Source organism: Poromitra crassiceps (assembly GCF_964638095.1).
Source record: "Poromitra crassiceps genome assembly, chromosome: 28".
Classification (NCBI taxonomy): Eukaryota; Metazoa; Chordata; class Actinopteri; order Beryciformes; family Melamphaidae; genus Poromitra; species Poromitra crassiceps.
Window position 1 is genome coordinate 454347 of NC_139651.1, and position 20627 is coordinate 474973.

The 20627-nt window shown below is 46.5% G+C and overlaps 1 protein-coding gene across 1 annotated transcript in view; it reads left to right on the top strand.

The window, feature by feature from the left end:
* Positions 1-6066: 6066 nt before the first annotated feature.
* Positions 6067-20627, top strand: part of pcdh9 (protocadherin 9) — a gene marked incomplete at both ends in the record, with an annotated part of 361675 nt that continues 347114 nt past the window's right edge. The window contains one exon of the mRNA XM_083662392.1: positions 6067-9102. Coding sequence (XP_083518518.1) covers positions 6067-9102 — 3036 coding nt within the window. The remainder of the gene's footprint in view (positions 9103-20627) is intronic.

The window sequence follows — 20627 nt, forward strand, 5'->3', positions numbered from 1 at the left end:
TAAAGCCAGAGTGAAGATCCTGATATCATATTAAACTAGAACAGTGGGGGGGAAGGGCAGGGGGGGGGGGGGGGGGGCAGGGGGGGCGGTCGACATATCAGAGTTTGCAGAGTTCTGCCAGAGGAACATGTAAGACAATAAATAGAGAATAAAGTACACCAAGTTACTAGTGAAAGGAAGACCATGTTGCTTTAGGATTATAAGATTATAAGAAACTGGCTTAATATAAAAAGAAATGGAAAAATACATTTTCTATTTCCGTGACTATACCAACAGACAACAGTACCAACTTTTCAAAGCTAAAGATGAAAGTAAGGCATGAACAAATTGCCTCCTCTTACGCTGGGATCAGACGACACAATGTTTTGTGTCTTTCACGTTGTCACCATGTCGGACTAGACAATCATTCTGTCATAAATTTGTGACGTGTCTTATTGGCCGGGAGAGTGGCAACACCACAAGTCTTGTCCTGACCAGGGCTGCCATTCTGACACAGAACATCGGGAAGGACCACAACAATAGTCCATCGTGTCTCATGCAGTGAAAAACCAAATCATCGTCGTGGTCATTTCACGTATTTCTGTGAGATCAGGTTGGATTCTCCGATTGAGAATCTGAACGTGCTCTTGAAAGGTGACATAACGCTGGGTACAGTAGTTCAACTAACTAGCAACCCGTTCACCCGGATCCCAGTGATGACTACGAAACTAGTTAACGAGCTAATTTGGCCGAATTTCATTCTTGATCGTCATATAGAGGTAAAACTTTCAAATGAAAATGACAGGTGTTTGGATAGCTGTTTTTATTAAAACGGTAATGACGTTGAGTGGGTTATGGTGCAGCACTCAGTCATCATTATTGCTCGGCTAGGACTTTGAAAATGTTCCATAATTGGAGGTATGGAAATGTAGGCAGGTACTATGCTGATGAATTAATTTATCCCCCGGCGGCTGTGCCACTTGAGGTGACGATGCCCACCTGATCATCATCTCGAAAAGCCTCCACCACCACGCCTGGATCTGCCCCTGAGCCCCCACACTGTTTCTCTTCCCTCAAAAGAAAAACGAAGAAGAAAAAAGAACACTTAGTTTTAGTTTAACAATGTTACTGGTTTTCCATGCCTCAGATTCAGGTTGACAAAACAGCAGATGCACCCTGAGCAGAGTAATGACATCATCACTGATGACATCATCACTGATGACATCACTGATGATAATCAGTGAAATCAGTGATAATTATCCTGCCCCCCCCCCCCCCTCCCTGCCCCCCCATAATATGTCACTTTAAAGGACATCTTATTATGCACTTTATAATTTTTGTGCCATTGTTTGTCTTTATTGCATTGTCTTCTACTATTGTTGATGTGACCGCTGGGCTGCATACTTGCACCTTAAATCACATTCCTCGTTTGTAATCGGATTACTTACTGTAGCTATTAACATGAATCTTGAATTAATGATTGAATCTGATTGAATGTATCGATTTGATTTCAAGCGGTTCTTAACTGCCTCCGATGAGAGTTGACACGAGGGAATGGGGCCTCCAGTCAATAAAGTCAATTGACAGTTCTGCCGTTTGAGGGGGAAAAAAATCTCGTCGTGCCAAGTGATTAAATCCTCTCCTATACAGCCTTAAGCAGGAAATGCATTAGTGACATTATATTTAACCTTGTTTAAAGGCTACAAAAGGTACACATATTTCTTTCGCGTATCATTCCCCGCAGCCAATTAGACGGCATCAACAAGTCAACACATGGAGGTGAGACTCAAAGGTGAAGAGTTTGATTGGCTGTTCAAGGCACATGGGGAATCATAGGCCTTAGGACTTTAGACTCTTCCCCTAGGCTCTGTCTCTCTCTCGAGTGCATATGAGATTGTAGGAGATCCACTGCAAGACCTAGAAGAACATATATTAGCATACTACATTATTCATCGCTTGTCAGTAACTCGACTGTCAGAAGAATTAGCTGCAGCCAGTTAAAAATAGACGAAGTATAAAAGCAAGGCCATACTACTACTACGCCAGAGTGTATAAGTTTGGAATTAAAACGCTGTTCTTAATGGCTGTGTGAAGATCAACAGCGTTATTGATTCCGCCCCGCCGCCGCGCGGCGCGTCTGAGTTAATGCGATGTGACAGAGAAACACATTTAGAAAGCGATAACTCTCGAGGGCTAACTTTATAATGTTAAACTGACCCTTTCATTATCTTAAAGGTGCAAGAAGTACAGTTTTTACTGCCCCATAGCACAAAATGACCATAATATATCTGCAGGGGTTGATAGGGTTATTGATCACTACCAATGACTCAACGATTACTTTGCCAAGTGCTGAGATTAAATCCTAACTCTCTCTATTTTGGAACAAAAGCACCCATTCATTTCTCTCCCTCACCCCCCCCCCCCCCCCCCCCCCCCCACTTGTATCAGCTGATTAGGAGCATGAGCGCTTTCGCTAAACCAATCAGAGCTAGCCACATTGTCCCATCAGCCAATCACGCCTTATAGCCGTCAGCTTTAAAAGCTGTTCTCCTCTCTATGTCTGCTGTCATTTCAGTGTGATTTGTAGTGACCCTCCTGCTCCACCCCATTCGCCTCCAGTTCATCACTTGGACGCCCAGGTCAGAGATGTCTAGAAGCCCCGCTCCTCTTCTCATCCATCCAGATAGAGTTCCCTTCTCTTCAGCACCACTCCACCTCCACCACCACCACCACGAGTGTCTCTAGACTCCATAGGGGGATATCCTATTCTGCTATCAGCTTCACTACCCCCTTAAATCACCAAGACGTCACCATGGAGTCTAATCACCAGTCAGTCTAATCGCCAAAGACATTCCCACATTCTCATAATTATTGTGCAAAATAAATAATTGTTCACTAAAGAATGAGTCTCTCCTTATTGAAATGCATGTATGCGTGTGAGGGCACTGCGACTAATAGAGGACAGGAACACACACACACACACACACACACACACACACACACACACACACACACCCACACACACACACACACACACACACACACACACACACACACACACAAACAAGCAAGCCAAATTCCTGTGATGAGGTCTTAATGACTCAAGTAGTCCAGCAGATCGAGGGAGTGTTTCACTCCTGTAGACAGTTATGTTGACACTTTCCTCCCCAGCACCGTGTGTCACAGACATTAAGCCGAGGTGACAGATCACTCCGTCAGTTTCTCTCGCCCAACAAAGGCGGGATGACTGGAACCAGAGCCAGAAAGGTCAGGCGACCAGGTTGGCTCTGCTAATGGACTGCTGACCAGGCAATAAGCCAAGCCCTCACAAGACATTTGCAGCCCTAGTTCTCACCTCAACAGTCTGGCTCCGATGTCCTTTGCATCACTTTCATCACCATTTGTCAACTCTCCCTCACTATAACTCACTCACTCATTCAGTCCTTTCCTTCTGTGCTTTCCATTCCGCCGGGTGCTTTCCTCCTCTCTAAGATTGTCAAACAGTGTGAGTCTTGGTTCAGAAATGCATATTGGTTATATTTTCTATAGAGCTATAAAGCCCACAGTGTTTTTGGCATGTTTACAGGTCGGCCTGGAGATGGCAGTGTTTACCATTGCAGGTTACTCAGGTTTTGTGCTCAACAGCTTGGCCCATAGCTCACCGCAGCACATGCAGAGAACTGCAGTTGCAAGCCGTGTGGGAGATGCCTATTTAATCGACAGCACTGAAACAAATGGATGGCAGTAGATGCAAACTGGTGGTTGGATTTCTTTGGCTGACTAATTTATATTTGGTCATAAGGCTTATACCGTTTTCGTTTATGGCATTTTAGAGTGCAGCTATTACGCCTCTCTACATTGCTTTGAGACTTGCCAATTAAGATCCTATGTTGTTATGGGTATAATTCCAAAGCTATCAGTATTCGGATACCGGTAATAATTTACTACCACGCAAAGTTACATAGAAAGAGATGTAATGCATCCATTATGCATTATAGCCTATAGATCAAATGCTGCAATGGTTTTTGTGACTGGGATAACTGTCAGGGTTAATTCTTACTGACAAAATGATGATGATTGCCTGGCCAGGGTGCCAAGTGTCCCGGGCATAGTGTGAATATGTGTGCTGTCCCATGCTTAACAGCTCCTCTGTCTAGAGTCCAATTATTCTCCCCAAGCTTTCTTCTATGTGTGCCTGTGGCTGTGTTTATTCTAGGGTGAGAAAACTCTTTGAGAAACCAGCGCAATACATAGCCTATTTTCCCCACATTGTGCCTTTTTTATGACTAACCCAATTAGTGTAGCCTACCTGACAACAGCATAACAGGTGACATCTCTATGCTTTTGATGTGTCCCTTATGAGCCAATGAATGGTATTTGCCCCCATAGCGCCTTTTTATATCAACATTCACACACAGCAAGATGCTAGAGGACCGCGGCTCTTTCTTCTCCATCATCATCATCATCATCATCGTCACCACCATCATCATCATCACCCCCTCCCTCCCTCCCTCCCCCCGCCCCCCGGGGGTTTTGGTTAAGCATCTCCGCAGCCTGCAGCATCTTCACGGAGCATCTGACCGCGGACAGCCCCTCCGGTCTGCATGAAAGTGACGTTACCTCGGACCAATCATGCCGCCGCTGCGCTCGTTACGCGCCTGAAATGGAGAGGCGGTGTCCAATGACGAGGGTCGGGGGGCGTCAGTGCGGTGTGCTTCACCACCCCCCCTATGGGTTTACACAGAGTTAGTGCAAGATATTCTGCTCTGGGAGTGAGAGTGCAAGGATAAACGGCGCATACGCTCCGCATCGGTATCACGCCGAACAGCCGTGTATTTAGGTTACCATTCCAAGAGGGATTGACCTTGACATTCCGGACTTTTTGCGTAAATGCCATTCTTTTCTCGCTCTTTTTTTTTTAACCTTGCATCTGACTGCGACGACTGATCATTGACGGAGCCCCGTGAACTTGACACAGGATGGGAGACGCGTGTCTCCTCTTGCGGCTCAGCTCGTCGGCACCTTCACCTTAACAGGTAGCCGGGTGGAGGAAATACGCACGGCTTTTTTATTGGGACGCACGGGAGACGAGCAATGCTTTTTGGGAGCCTGTCCAACGGAAGACGCCACAAACCACACTGACCACCTGCCTGTGTCTGCTGGAGAGCAACGCTGATCATCAGTTACATCCTGTCCGTTCCCTGAAGTTAAATGCATCTGCGACAGTCTCCAATTTAACCCCAATCTGTGCGTGCATCTGTTTTTAACTCAAAACTGTTGGTGAGGCTATTGACGCCATTTGACGCTATATTTCCCCCCCTCGCCTGTTCGACCCGGACTCACAGCTATAGATCTAACAGCACTCATTGAAACGGATATCTTTACTCCAGCAATACGCTTTTGGACTGAGCACTACTGGATGAGAGGACTATGAGCTGACACACGCACCACGCACCAGTTTTCTCCTGCGCTGTAACAGATTTGGGTACGGTAAGGCTCTCTCAGTTTCCCAATAATAAGAATTCAAATTGTAATACTGACTGAGCTTATTTGCTTAGGTAGGCTTCATTCACATACGGATCCATCCGTTACAAGCCCACACAGCTAATATTATCTTTTTGCCAATTTAAGTGTACAATCATTGCTGTGTAATGGCTGTGAAGTTTTGTGGATAAGGGGGTTAGGCTTTTATTCCCAGTGACTATAATAATGTGTGAGATTTACAAACGGGAACATGAATGGCTGCATAAAGCATTTGATTGCTGCAGCAGTATTTTGCCATTTTTTCGCCCTCTCTCTCTTTTTTGTAATGATTAAGGACGTGAGAAGGGCATCTTAAATGATAGATCCTGTACAATCATCTAAAATCTCAGTGGTCAAGGCAGGCAGACGCTGTTTTCTTAATTGAATTATTTATTGTGCATGGTTAAGTTATTTTACTGAAGACAAACTCCTCTGTGATCTGTCCATAGGTCTGTCCTTTGAAGACACCTCCCTCACATGCAAGGAGTCACTGACTGTAACGACATTGCATAGGAGAGAGACTTTGAGTTGTGAAGGCTGGGACACAAATTCGCCATTGTCATCATGGATCTAAAAGACTATTACCTGTTGTGTGCCCTTCTCGCCTGCCTGTGGCTCGATCCGTCCATAGCCCAGGAACTAATCTATCCCATCAGGGAGGAGTTGCAGGAAAATGTCCTCATTGGAAACATACCAAAGGACCTGAACATTTCCCACACGAACGCTGCCACCGGAGCGAGCGCTAATCTGGTGTACCGGCTCGTCTCCAAAGCGGGAGACAACCCGCTGGTGCGCGTCCTGAGCAGCACGGGCGAGATATTTACGACCGGCAACCGGATCGACCGGGAGAAGCTGTGCCCGGGTCCCTCGTTCGAGGACAGCGAGTGCTCGTTTGAGATCGAAGTGGTCATCCTGCCCAACGACTATTTCCGGCTGATTAAGATCAAGATCGTGGTGAAAGACACAAACGACAACGCGCCCATGTTCCCGTCGCCGGTGATCAACATCTCCATCCCGGAGAACACGCTCATCAACAGCCGCTTTGCCATCCCGTCCGCCACCGACCCGGACACCGGCCCCAACAGCGTCCACAAGTACGAGCTGGTCAACGGGCAGAGCGCCTTCGGCTTGGACATCGTGGAGACGCCCGAGGGGGAGAAGTGGCCCCAGCTCATAGTGCAGCAGAACCTGGACAGAGAGCAGAAGGACACGTACGTGATGAAGATCAAAGTGGAGGACGGCGGCAGTCCACAGAAATCCAGCACCGCCATCCTCCAAGTCACGGTAACGGATGTCAACGATAACAGGCCGGTGTTTAAGGAGAGTCAGATGGAGGTACACATAGCGGAGAACTCCGCCATTGGCACATCTGTTGTGCAGCTCCAGGCTACGGACGCGGACATCGGGGCCAACGCCGAGATCCGCTACGTCTTCGGCACTCAGGTGTCTCCCGCCACAAAGAGGCTCTTTGCGTTGAACACGACCTCTGGCCTCATAACGGTGCAGAGGCCGCTGGACAGAGAAGAGACTGCTATTCACAAGCTGTCTGTTTTAGCCAGCGATGGCAGCTCCAGCCCGGCCAGAGCTACTATTACAATAAATGTGACTGATGTAAATGACAATCCGCCCAATATAGACCTGAGATACATAATCAGCCCCATTAATGGAACAGTTTTTCTCTCTGAGAAGGATCCCATCAATACCAAGATAGCGCTCATCACGGTGTCGGACAAAGACACCGACATCAATGGCAAGGTCATTTGTTTCATAGAGAAGGACGTGCCCTTTCATCTCAAAGCCGTGTACGACAACCAGTATCTGCTGGAGACGTCTGCGCTGCTCGACTACGAAGGCACCAAGGAATACAACTTCAAGATCGTGGCCTCTGACTCTGGCAAGCCCAGTTTGAATCAGACGGCCTTGGTCAGAGTGAGGCTGGAGGATGAGAACGACAACCCGCCCGTTTTCACTCAGCCGGTCATCGAACTGGCCGTCATGGAGAACAACAAACGCGACCTGTTCCTCACCACCCTCAGCGCCACCGACGAGGACAGCGGGAAGAACGCCGAGATCGTCTACCAGCTGGGCCCCAACGCCTCGTTCTTCGACCTCGACCGCAAAACGGGCGTGCTGACCGCGTCGCGGGTCTTTGATCGCGAGGAGCAGGATCGATTCCTCTTCACCGTCACGGCGAGAGACAACGGCACGCCGCCTCTCCAGACCCAGGCGGCCGTCATTGTGACCGTGTTGGACGAGAACGACAACAACCCGAAGTTCACGCACAACCACTTTCAGTTCTTCGTGTCGGAGAACCTTCCTAAATACAGCACTGTGGGAGTGATAACGGTGACGGACTCAGATGCTGGGGAAAACGCTGCTGTTTCTCTCTCCATCCTGAATGACAATGAGAACTTTATCCTGGATCCGTACTCTGGAGTGATCAAATCCAACGTGTCGTTCGATCGGGAGCAACAGAGCTCCTATACGTTTGATGTCAGGGCCGTGGACAGCGGCAGGCCCCCGTGCTCCTCAGCCGCCAAGGTGACCATCAATGTCATCGATGTGAACGACAACACCCCCATCGTCATCTACCCCCCCTCCAACACATCGTTCAAGCTGGTTCCGCTCTCCTCCATCCCCGGCTCTGTGGTGGCGGAGGTGTTTGCCGTCGATGGTGACACGGGGATGAACGCAGAACTCAAATACACCATCGTGAGCGGCAACAACAAGGGCCTGTTCAGAATCGACCCCGTCACGGGCAACATCACCCTGGAGGAGAAGCCAGCGGTGACTGACATAGGCTTACACAGATTAGTGGTGAACATTAGTGACCTGGGTTATCCCAAGTCTCTCCACACGCTCGTGCTGGTGTTCCTGTACGTCAACGACACCGTGGGCAACGCCACGCTTATTTCCGACCTCATCCGCCGCACCATGGAGACGCCGATAGACCGGAACATCGGCGAAAGCAGCGAGACGTATCAAAGCGGGGACTATCTCACCATCATGATAGCCTTCGTCACCGGCGCCCTGGTGGTGGTGATCGTCATCTTCGTCACCGTGCTGCTGCGCTGCCGCCACGCCTCCAGGTTTAAAGCCGCGCAGCGCAAGAAGCAGGGCGCCGAGTGGATGTCGCCCAACACCGAGAACAAGCAGAACAAGAAGAAGAAGCGCAAGAAACGGAAGTCCCCCAAGAGCTCCCTGCTCAACTTCGTCACCATCGAGGAGAGCAAGCCCGACGACCCCGCCCACGAGCCCATCAACGGCACCATCAGCCTGCCCGCCGAGCTGGAGGAGCAAGGGATCGGACGCTTTGACTGGAACGCCACGCCCACCACCACCTTCAAGCCCAGCAGCCCCGACCTGGCCCGGCACTACAAGTCCGCCTCGCCGCAGTCGGCCTTCCACCTCAAGGCCGACACGCCCGTGTCGGTCAAGAAGCACCACGTGATTCAGGAGCTCCCGTTGGATAACACCTTTGTCGGGGGCTGCGACACGCTCTCCAAGAGGTCCTCCACCAGCTCGGACCACTTCAGTGCCTCGGAGTGCAGCTCCCAGGGCGGCTTCAAGACGAAGGGGCCCATGCACACCAGACAGCAGGTAAAAGAACACTTTTACTGGTCTATAAGTACTGCCTATAATTGCCCTGTTCCACAGTGCTAAAGTGCCAGTCTAGATTACAGACTCTCACTAAGTTACTGTGAAGCAGCTGAGAAAGCGTTACTACTACTACTACTTCAGCAAGTTCAACTATTGCTGCACACACTTTAAAAAGAAAAGAAAACGTGAACAATTGGTAATCTATGGAGCCGATAATGGATTGATCTAATTTACATGCATACTTTTTGGAAGAATAAACTGTTTTGTCATTAGGATATGTTTCGTTCACATTTTAGCAACATGCAAAAGTGGGTGAGCAATTGCCTCGCCATATTCTGTCTATTCAGCAGCCAGAGGTGACTCCGTGAACTGGAAAATTGTACCGACATAGCATTAATTGTGAAACGATGTCCTTTACATTTGTGAAAGAAACATTTTTTTCTCGCCTATCTACTCAGATTTGCTATTTTCATTCTAGGCAAAATAGCTGCACACATCCTCAAATAATGAGTTGACCTTTCACCTCTCTCCTCATAATATTCTGAGTGTATTCATGTTTTGTTTTTGTTTTTGTTTGCTTGTTTGTTTGTTTGTTTGTTTGTTTGTTTTGGTGTGTATTGTAGTATCACAAAAAAAAATTACACGTTCACCTTCTCAACACCTGCAGCAGTAATAATAACCAGCCAGTAATTAGTGTGCGGTAGTCTTATTTTGAATGTCACTGAGGCTTTGCCATATCATCTGAGCTTGAATTAAACGCCTCCTCCTCTCAAAGCACTCTCAGCGAACGGAGTGTGGGCCCCTCTGCAATCTGATACAGATCCAATTCAAAAAGGATTAGCCAATAATGAGCCTCGAATTTCAACGTAATCCACGCTGCATTTTTTTCATTATTATCAAAGGCTTATTAATTTTTCCGCTAATAAAGCGCCCCTACACAACAACACACAGTCCCTAATCTATTGGAACGCACGGCGACAAATGCGGGGGAGCAGCAGAGGAGGAAAGGAGGGAGTGAGAGAGGGTGAGAGAGAGAGAGGCCGAGTGAGAGAGCTGTGAGTGGGTTAGGGTCTGACGACGGGGTGGTGGTACTGTGCCTTTAGGTGGCAGTGTTGCTCTGCCAGGTACAACCTGGCACCGGGCCAACCTGCAGTGGACTTCTAAAATGCAAGGGAGGAGAAGACAGAAGCGAGAAGCCCCTATGTTAGCGTTCTTAGTGAAATACTCTCTCAGCCTAACGATGGGGGGGACTGCGACTGGGGGGCTACATGTAGATTGATAATGGCAGTTAGAGGTGTGAGTGATAAGATCTGTCCGGACGAGAGAGTTACAGGGGTGACACTGTGTGACTCTTATTGATGCACGCCACCAGGGTCACCGCATCTGAGGTTGCATTTTTTTTAAACCTTTATTTATATGCCAGGGGGAGAGTCTCACTGAGATGCAATGCTCTCTCTCTTTTTCAGGAGCACCCTGTTCAGATTCACACACACACACATTCATACCTGGAAGCTGACCAGTATAACCACAGTCTGATCTGCTGGCCACTGAGCAGCTCCACTGGAGCGGGTGGGCTTAAAGGAACACTCCGCCCATTTTCAACCAGCTTTGTATCATTAGAACATCAGTAGTATATCAGAAAACTGTTAACAGTTTTGAAGTCTGTCATTTAATTTGACAGTTATTGAGTGTTAAAGTGTGGACCAGTGACATCACTGGTCCACACTAACTCAAATTAGTAACTCATTAACTCAAATCAACTCTCAATAACTGTCAAACTATTCATCATTCATCTAGTTTGACAGTTATTGAGAGTTGATTTGAGTTAATGAGTTATTCATTTGAGTTAGTGTGGACCACACTTTAACACTCAATAATTGTCAAATTAAATGACAGACTTCAAAACAGTTTACAGTTTTCTGATATACTACTGATGTTCTAATGATACAAAGCTGGTTGAAAATGGGCAGAGTGTTCCTTTAAGGGCCTTGCTCAAGGGCACCTCAGTGGTGGTAATGAGGGAGGGGCCAAGCACTGCTTTTTCCACTTTGCCCCACCCAGATTTATCCTGCCGGTGCCGGGGATTGAACCGACGACCTTCCCGGTCACAAGCTTGCTTCTCTAACCTTTAGGGCCACCACTGCCCGATTTAGCGTGTTTCAGTGAAAAAGGTAGCGGTCAAAAGACACATCCAGTTAGATATGATTTTTGCCAGGCTCAGTTTTTGTGGGTGTGTGTGTGTGAGAGAGAGAGAGAGAGAGACATGGAGAGACAGATGGAGGAGGGGAGAGAGAGAGAGAGAGAGAGAGAGAGAGAGAGACATGGAGAGACAGATGGAGGAGGGGAGAGAGAGAGAGAGAGAGAGAGAGAGACAGAGAGAGAGAGAGAGAGAGGGGGGGAGAGAGAGAGACATGGAGAGACAGATGGAGGAGGGCAGAGAGAGAGAGAGAGAGAGAGAGAGAAGCAATGAAATGGGTGGCGGGAGAAATACAACTCTGAAGGAGGACACATGAGATATGACACTACGCTGTAAGCAAGCACAACCTCATTGATTGGCTCAGTCATCCCACAGTTCACCAGCAGATTCATTGAGATCAATAGTCCAGACAAACGATTCAGAAGAAGCTCACAAACAGAGCTAGCGTGTTCTATATATCATCCATAGAATAAATACTGTTACACGGCCGTCACCTGAACTCACATTTAATTTCCTTCTTCGTTTCCCGTCCGGTCTGAAGCCTTCACCCAGTGTTCTGCAGTGGGCGGAGGTTGGGGCGGGTGTACTTGCCTTGATAGACAACTCCTTCAGCCAATCAAGGAACTGCGCGGTTGCGGCGATACTCCTGTTACTCGTTTAATTGTTGTTATCGAGTCTATTTCCGCAATAACTGCACTTTATGGCTGTTTAAACTCGACAAACACCGACATTACTCCTCGAGGTGGACAGGCAAGGAGGCGGCCATTGCTGTTTTGTTAGTGCAGTGCTAGTGGTAGTTCCTGATTGGCCAACTTGCGCTGTCAGTCACAGGTGCACTGAGCGCAGTCGCTGATTGGCTCTTCCGCTTTGCAGTTTGTGCTTAAAGCCCTCCCAGGGCTGGAGGGCCAGACGGTCACCGGCGCAGAACGAAATGAAATGTGAGTTCACGTGAGCCGCCTGGTTTAGCAGGTTGGTTGCACATAGGTCTGCCCTGCAGTCTCCAGAATTAAACGTTTCTTATCCAATGTGAGCGATATCATATTCCTTAGATGTGCTTTGTGTGTGGCATGAAGTTAGAAGCGAAGGTTTGAAACTGACATCTTGTTGTGCCCCCCCCCCGTCCAATGTCTTCCGTCCGTCCCCCTCCACTTCCTACATAGAGACATGAATGGGCCATAAGGACATGAATCAGTGGCATCAGTCCAGTGGAGTCCTGCCAGTCTAGCCACCTCCATGCTCTCCTGTCACCCATTCAAGACAATTGGAAGGACAAACATCTCTTATGAGCAGCATCACCCTGATCAATTATGAATAGCTGAATGCAGGTGGGGGTGGTGGGGGGTGGGGGTCCAGATTGGAGGATTTCAAATGTTTTTGACAATAGAATATATGAATTTGAAAATAGCCCAAGTGGAATTGTGTATTTGAACGGTTTCTGTCGATACAGTATGGCATTTTTCTTCTTAGTAAATATGATCTATCATGTTTAACTATCCACAAGGACCCTTTCTTATCTTCAAAGATACACTGATTGCCTTTCCAGTATTTATATTGTTATCGAGGCTGTCTGTTATCTTTTTGGGAGATTTGACGTGAACAGTGTTGGGCTATATCTTGTTCACAATCATAATCATGTCAACACGCTCATACAGATTTGGATTTCCAGTGCAGATTTGAATTTCCAAGTGCCAGTTATTAACTGTGGTGGAGCAATTAGGCTGCACTGATCAACACTTGTCTAATGGGATAAAGCGCGGTATCTTATCACTACCATCAATTCAACTTAGATTGTTGAAGTCCGATTTGTTATTTTACCCATTCCCCCCGCCCAAATTTGAATATTTACAATATTGACATTTGTATTGACGTATGCCATCTGCATCTCTGGAAGCGCATTGATAATCAGATGCTCATCTCATGTGTAATGTTCCTTTTTCTGTTCTTCATAATTTTGGGCAAAAATGGCAAGAGATGAGCTGTTTATTTGACAAAACAGTAACATGTGTAAAAAAAAACATCAATTATGACTGTGTGAATCTGTAAATAGATTTAAAAACAATATCTGTTCAAACATGGGCACAGAGTAGAATCATACATGTGGGTTTCGAATATTATATTATAGGTAGAGTAACAGTGCCTGAAGGGATAAACATAGTGGAAAATTAATAAATAATCATAAATAATTTCAAGTTTTTATACCAACGTCGCGGCTACTAAATGTTTGATGTATTTACATTGAAAATAAGGTCAGCAAAGTGCTGCACTGCGCCACCAAGCATCTCAAAGTTGTACGATAGAAGTTTCGCATTTACTCACATGCCTTATGAGCAACAAACCAGCATCCATCGTCGTGTGGAGTCGACTTAAACGAAGCAATTAGGCGAAAGAGGATCTTTGTCTGAAAGAGACGTTAGAAGCTCGAGAGTATAGCTTCTATGTAGGCTTCAAAAGTGACAAACAATAAGTGTTTTGTCGCAGTTCTCAAGAGCCACTGCCGTTGGAAAATCAGCACAAAAATCAATAAATAAGTAAATAGATAAATGACAAAGAGAATGGCGAAGATAACATCAGCGAAATATAAGGGCTTCATACCTTCCTCCCAGGGAAGACAGAACATTGGGGGGAGTAAACACAATCGTCATCACAGCCCCAACTGCCTGGTGGAATCAGCTTTATTATAGAGGCCCCAAACTTTGCCGATAGCAATGAGAGCAACTCCTGCCATTTCCTGGCTTTTGTTTATTTATTTATTTTTCACAGTTATTGTTTACCCACAAGGGACCTATATTAGTGTAAACAACCCTGAGGGGGGGGGGGAGGGGGGGGGGTGTGTGTGCACGAAAACACTGTCCTAGTTTCACAAGGCGAGAGAGCAACACACGCATCTAAAGAAAACCCAAGCATAATCACTTCACCATCAGTCTTCTTGCTTTCAGTATTCTTCAGGGGGGCTGTGCTGTGGTGGAGAATAAGACATCCAGTAGATGTGGTTCACCAGCAGCAGCATCATCGTCTGCACGAGCAGCACCAGTGGCTGTACATTAACCATACTGTAGGATCAGACCCCGGGGTTCCGTTTCCACGCGCCATGCTGAGTGGTACATTTGTTTGAAAGTAGTCAGCGGGATAGAAGTGTACCCGTTGAACTTAATTGATTAATATCCATATTGTACGTCGTTGGCGCACTTGCTTCGCATCGCCATTAACCTTTGATCAAACCCCCCCCCCCCCCCCCCCCCCCCCCCCCCCCCATGATGGATGTGGCGATAATGCCATTCATTATATCTGTTGTCGAGTTAGTGGAAGTATTCACACTGGTGCAAATATGGTATGTTTCTTGGAGTTATATCCAAGGTGTGTTCCTCTTTCCTCTGTCACTGTTGTGGTATAAGATGTAATACAAACGTATTGTGTATATGTTTTAGCATGCACAATTTTAAAAAGGCCTTATTATATAAGCGCTCTATATAGCATTGAGCTACGACCTCGACCATCTCATGTGTACAGAGGCTTAATTGCTTGTGTGGTAATTGCTCTTTTTCTTCTATGTCAAAAGGCTTGTAAGCACTAGAAGGAAATGTGTACCTACAGTGCAGTTATCTCACACTGCGCTAATGTGCTCATCTGCAGCACAAATAATGCCTTTGCTCTGGGGAGAGACCGTATTACAAACTCCCATTAGTGTGGCTAGTTACACTTAAAGTAGGTATAGTACACACACACAATATTTGCTCGACCAAAAATAGTTCTGTTTTGTTTTGTTTTTTGAAACTTTCTTCGTCTTTCACCGAGTACTTAAAGCGCCATCTGCGACGTCCCCCCGCTGCGGTATCATATTCGTTCCCCTTAATGTTGTGACTACTACCGAAAAAAATAAAATTAGACTCATGGCTTCAATTACCGTATCGCTCGCGAGAAACAAGAAACCCATTAAGCGATCCAGTAAGGGGTAGTATTCAGTCTGAAGAGCGGTGACACACGGGGAAGGGAGAAACAGGACTGCGCGGAGGAGGATAGGGACGCTTTAGTGCAGTACTCCTGGAAGTCGCCCTGTCAGTATATTTAATGAATGGACGTCCTATGCAAACAGGAGTTTGTACAGACCATTGTAATTATGGAGCCTTGGGGGAGTCGTCCTTCTTGAACAGGTTCATTTGCCACATTAATAAGCGGATTAGTAGTACGTACGGGGGCTGATGGCAGCGGGAGAAGTTTGAGAAGATTAATGAACTATGACAATGTTGCACCTGAGGGGAAAAGTCTGTTGCAATATCTTCTGAGATGTGCTGACACCAGAGCTCGGCGGGTATGAAGGAGAAAGACAGAGAGAGAGAGAGAGAGAGAGATAGAGAGAGAGGATATAGTGACGGAGCGCGCATCTTCTCCTCGGCTATCCTGTCACTCATGGATCTATTTCTTTGGGATATTTTGGTTAGGATCTTTTTATTTGCGCATAATGCTTCTGACTTACGTTGTTCCTATGTGCTAAATACTGTTTAACAAGCTTTAACGTAAGAAAAAAACAAAACAGATTTCATGGTTTTTGTGTATATATGGCAGATGTCATGTAAAACATTGACATCATGATAAATCTGTAAGCACATCCCGTGATTTATCTGCTCGGTCCTGTTGTCAATATCAGTTTGGTAACGGCAGATTCCACGCAGGAAAACTAACGTGAGACTGAGGCATGTGTGTGAGTAAAAACTAGCAGATGTCAACCTGAACAAACCTCCAAACAGCTGTAGCTATCAGGAGGTAGCATCATCCTAGTCGAACCTCCAAACAGCTGTAGCTATCAGGAGGTAGCGTCATCCTAGTCGAACCTCCAAACAGCTGTAGCTATCAGGAGGTAGCATCATCCTAGTCGAACCTCCAAACAGCTGTAGCTATCAGGAGGTAGCATCATCCTAGTCGAACCTCCAAACAGCTGTAGCTATCAGGAGGTAGCATCATCCTAGTCAAACCTCCAAACAGCTGTAGCTATCAGGAGGTAGCATCATCCTAGTCAAACCTCCAAACAGCTGTAGCTATCAGGAGGTAGCGTCATCCTAGTCAAACCTCCAAACAGCTGTAGCTATCAGGAGGTAGCGTCATCCTAGTCAAACCTCCAAACAGCTGTAGCTATCAGGAGGTAGCGTAGTCCTAGTCAAACCTCCAAACAGCTGTAGCTATCAGGAGGTAGCGTCATCCTAGTCAAACCTCCAAACAGCTGTAGCTATCAGGAGGTAGCATCATCCTAGTCAAACCTCCAAACAGCTGTAGCTATCAGGAGGTAGCGTCATCCTAGTCAAACCTCCAAACAGCTGTAGCTATCAAGAGGTAGCGTCATCCTAGTCAAACCTCCAAACAGCTGTAGCTATCAGGAGGTAGCGTTGTCCTAGTCAAACCTCCAAACAGCTGTAGCTATCAGGAGGTAGCGTTGTCCTAGTCAAACCTCCAAACAGCTGTAGCTATCAGGAGGTAGCATCATCCTAGTCGAACCTCCAAACAGCTGTAGCTATCAGGAGGTAGCATCATCCTAGTCAAACCTCCAAACAGCTGTAGCTATCAGGAGGTAGCGTTGTCCTAGTCAAACCTCCAAACAGCTGTAGCTATCAGGAGGTAGCGTTGTCCTAGTCAAACCTCCAAACAGCTGTAGCTATCAGGAGGTAGCGTCATCCTAGTCAAACCTCCAAACAGCTGTAGCTATCGGGAGGTAGCGTCATCCTAGTCAAACCTCCAAACAGCTGTAGCTATCGGGAGGTAGCGTTGTCCTAGTCAAACCTCCAAACAGCTGTAGTTATCGGGAGGTAGCGTCATCCTAGTCAAACCTCCAAACAGCTGTAGCTATCGGGAGGTAGCGTTGTCCTAGTCAAACCTCCAAACAGCTATAGTTATCGGGAGGTAGCGTCATTCTAGTCAAACCTCCAAACAGCTGTAGCTATCGGGAGGTAGCATCATCCTAGTCAAACCTCCAAACAGCTGTAGCTATCAGGAGGTAGCATCATCCTAGTCGAACCTCGAAACAGCTGTAGCTATCGGGAGGTAGCGTCATCCTAGTCAAACCTCCAAACAGCTGTAGCTATCGGGAGGTAGCGTCATCCTAGTCAAACCTCCAAACAGCTGTAGCTATCGGGAGGTAGCGTTGTCCTAGTCAAACCTCCAAACAGCTATAGTTATCGGGAGGTAGCGTCATTCTAGTCAAACCTCCAAACAGCTGTAGCTATCGGGAGGTAGCATCATCCTAGTCAAACCTCCAAACAGCTGTAGCTATCAGGAGGTAGCATCATCCTAGTCGAACCTCGAAACAGCTGTAGCTATCGGGAGGTTGCGTCATCCTAGTCAAACCTCCAAACAGCTGTAGCTATCGGGAGGTAGCGTCATCCTAGTCAAACCTCCAAACAGCTGTAGCTATCGGGAGGTAGCGTCATCCTAGTCAAACCTCCAAACAGCTGTAGCTATCGGGAGGTAGCGTCATCCTAGTCAAACCTCCAAACAGCTGTAGCTATCAGGAGGTAGCGTCATCCTAGTCAAACCTCCAAACAGCTGTAGCTATCAGGAGGTAGCGTCATCCTAGTCAAACCTCCAAACAGCTGTAGCTATCAGGAGGTAGCGTCATCCTAGTCAAACCTCCAAACAGCTGTAGCTATCGGGAGGTAGCGTTGTCCTAGTCAAACCTCCAAACAGCTGTAGTTATCGGGAGGTAGCGTCATCCTAGTCAAACCTCCAAACAGCTGTAGCTATCGGGAGGTAGCATCATCCTAGTCAAACCTCCAAACAGCTGTAGTTATCGGGAGGTAGCGTCATCCTAGTCAAACCTCCAAACAGCTGTAGCTATCGGGAGGTAGCATCATCCTAGTCAAACCTCCAAACAGCTGTAGCTATCAGGAGGTAGCATCATCCTAGTCGAACCTCGAAACAGCTGTAGCTATCGGGAGGTAGCGTCATCCTAGTCAAACCTCCAAACAGCTGTAGCTATCGGGAGGTAGCGTCATCCTAGTCAAACCTCCAAACAGCTGTAGCTATCAGGAGGTAGCGTCATCCTAGTCAAACCTCCAAACAGCTGTAGCTATCAGGAGGTAGCGTTGTCCTAGTCAAACCTCCAAACAGCTGTAGCTATCAGGAGGTAGCGTTGTCCTAGTAAGCCAATAAGTCAGCGAGTGAAGTTTCTATCAAAGCTTTAAATGATGAATGGAGGATTTGCAGGCCTCTTTACCGCAGAGAACATTGTATTTCTTTGAGAAACTTGTCATGTCCTCTATGTCTAGGTGGGTAAGAGGAAATGAAATGGATTGTGGGCTATACTAAGGTAGTGGGTGTGAGTACCTCAGAGTAGATTATTGCCCCAAGGGGACTCCAGTTTTTTCTGCACAAAACAACAAAATAAATCACAGGCTCTCTGTTGCTACATGGGCTGAAGTGTGGAGATCGTTTATGCTTTTATTTCCTCTCTGCTGACACAAATGAAAGTGCTACTGATTTCTTATTTATTTTTGTTTTTATTTTATAGTTTTTTTCCCCTTGTTGTTGTTGTCTTTAACTGCCAGCAGGGGCAGCATTGCTGTAACACAGATGATGGCAAATTACCAGGAATTAAATTAACAACATATTTGTATCAGTTTTTATTTCCGTCATATCCATTTTCATAACAGTGTGCTGGAGATGGTTCCCCTCATCATTAGTGACTTTTTTTTTTTTTATCAAACCCAATCAAATTGAGTAAAGACATATTTTGTCACATAATAGCAAAGCGCGTGTAGCGTGTGTGTGTGTGTGCATACAGTATGTGAGTTATCTATTTATTATTATTTTTGATTTTTGATTTGGTTTGTCTGTCACTTTTTGGCTGGCAGCCCATTCATCTGGAAAAGTCAGCGTCATCCATTTAAGTTATGCTATTTCTCAAAGCAAAGCTGATTGATGAGCGAGATCTCCAGGGGCTTGCTTTGTGAAATAAATGTTTTGCATGCACCAAAAACCCAAGTCATCGTGGCTTTCGTAGGACTACCATGACTTCATTCATCTCCATGTAGTTCCTAATCCACAAAAAAACACCATTTCCCATGATTCTACGCTAATCAATCAACTTGACATACTAGCTTTCCAATAACGCTTCTTCATCTTTTTTTAACACCGCATGACAAGAAGATGGCTAACAGCAGCTTTTAAACACTCACGGTATCAACAATGCATTCTAATTGTTTAACATTGACCATCAAAAATATAACAGAGTAGAGGGCTGGAAGAAAATGTTTCTTGACTGCTTGCTTGTCTACAAGAAAAAGAAAAAAAAAGTTATGATGCTACTACATTGTTTGAATGCCCCTCCCCCACAACACAACAACAACAACAACAACAACAACCCATCTCTCCTTTCCACACCTCACTTGGCCCCGCCTCCACCCACCCACTCCCTCCCTACCTCCCCCCTCCTCCTCCAGCCCACCCCCCTCTCTCACCCATTTTTTATCGGGGGTCAATGCCATTAACACGCCAGGTTAGATCAGCGAGGGTGCTGTGCTCACCTTTGGACAGATGAGGGTGCTTTGTGTTGAGCACATAGCCCCACTTCCTCCCTTAATCATTAGACCCTTCAAGTGTGCGTTGGGGAGGGAGGGGGGGGGGGTTCCTGTATGTTCTGACATGACAAAACCCAGAGGGGTTGTTGTGTCAAGTGACACACAGGCCACCGCCCTGTCACTAGCGTGTGCCAGTGTCGAGACTAATAGTCGTGATAATGGCATTGCCAGCCGGACCCCCCCCCCCCCCCCCCCCCCCTTCCCTCCCCCCCCCTCCCACCCCCATCCTAACGCAAAGAGCCACACTTGACTTTGAAATGTGACTTGCCATTGGACTGCTTTGCCACTGGGCCCCGGTACAGTAGCTTGCCAAGACTCTGTAAACAACCATCAATGTAAATTCTGATTGTATATAAGATGTTTCATGTAAATTGAACTCCTGGTAATCTTGCCTAATGTGCTGTGTTATACGATAATGGACTTGTTTAATCTTTTTTTTTTTTTATTATTATTATTCATTTCCCTTTGCTTTTTAGTTGATCCTTTTCTTTTCATTGCTGGGTATATACGGTGATTACATCTGAAATAAAACTCTGCCAACTATTCAGTAATCTGCAACCCCCTATTCTTCTGTTTTATAAAAAAAAAAGCTTTATTTGAACACACGTGCTATTCTATCTTTTTAATTTCATAATAAATGTTTCAAAGAGATAATTTCTTTCTCGTTTTTACTTCCTCCATTTGTCCTCCTTTTATGATGTGGTGATAAGACCGAGGATTTCGGGTGAAACTGGAGATGGTGTTTATCAGCTACGACGTGTGTGAAC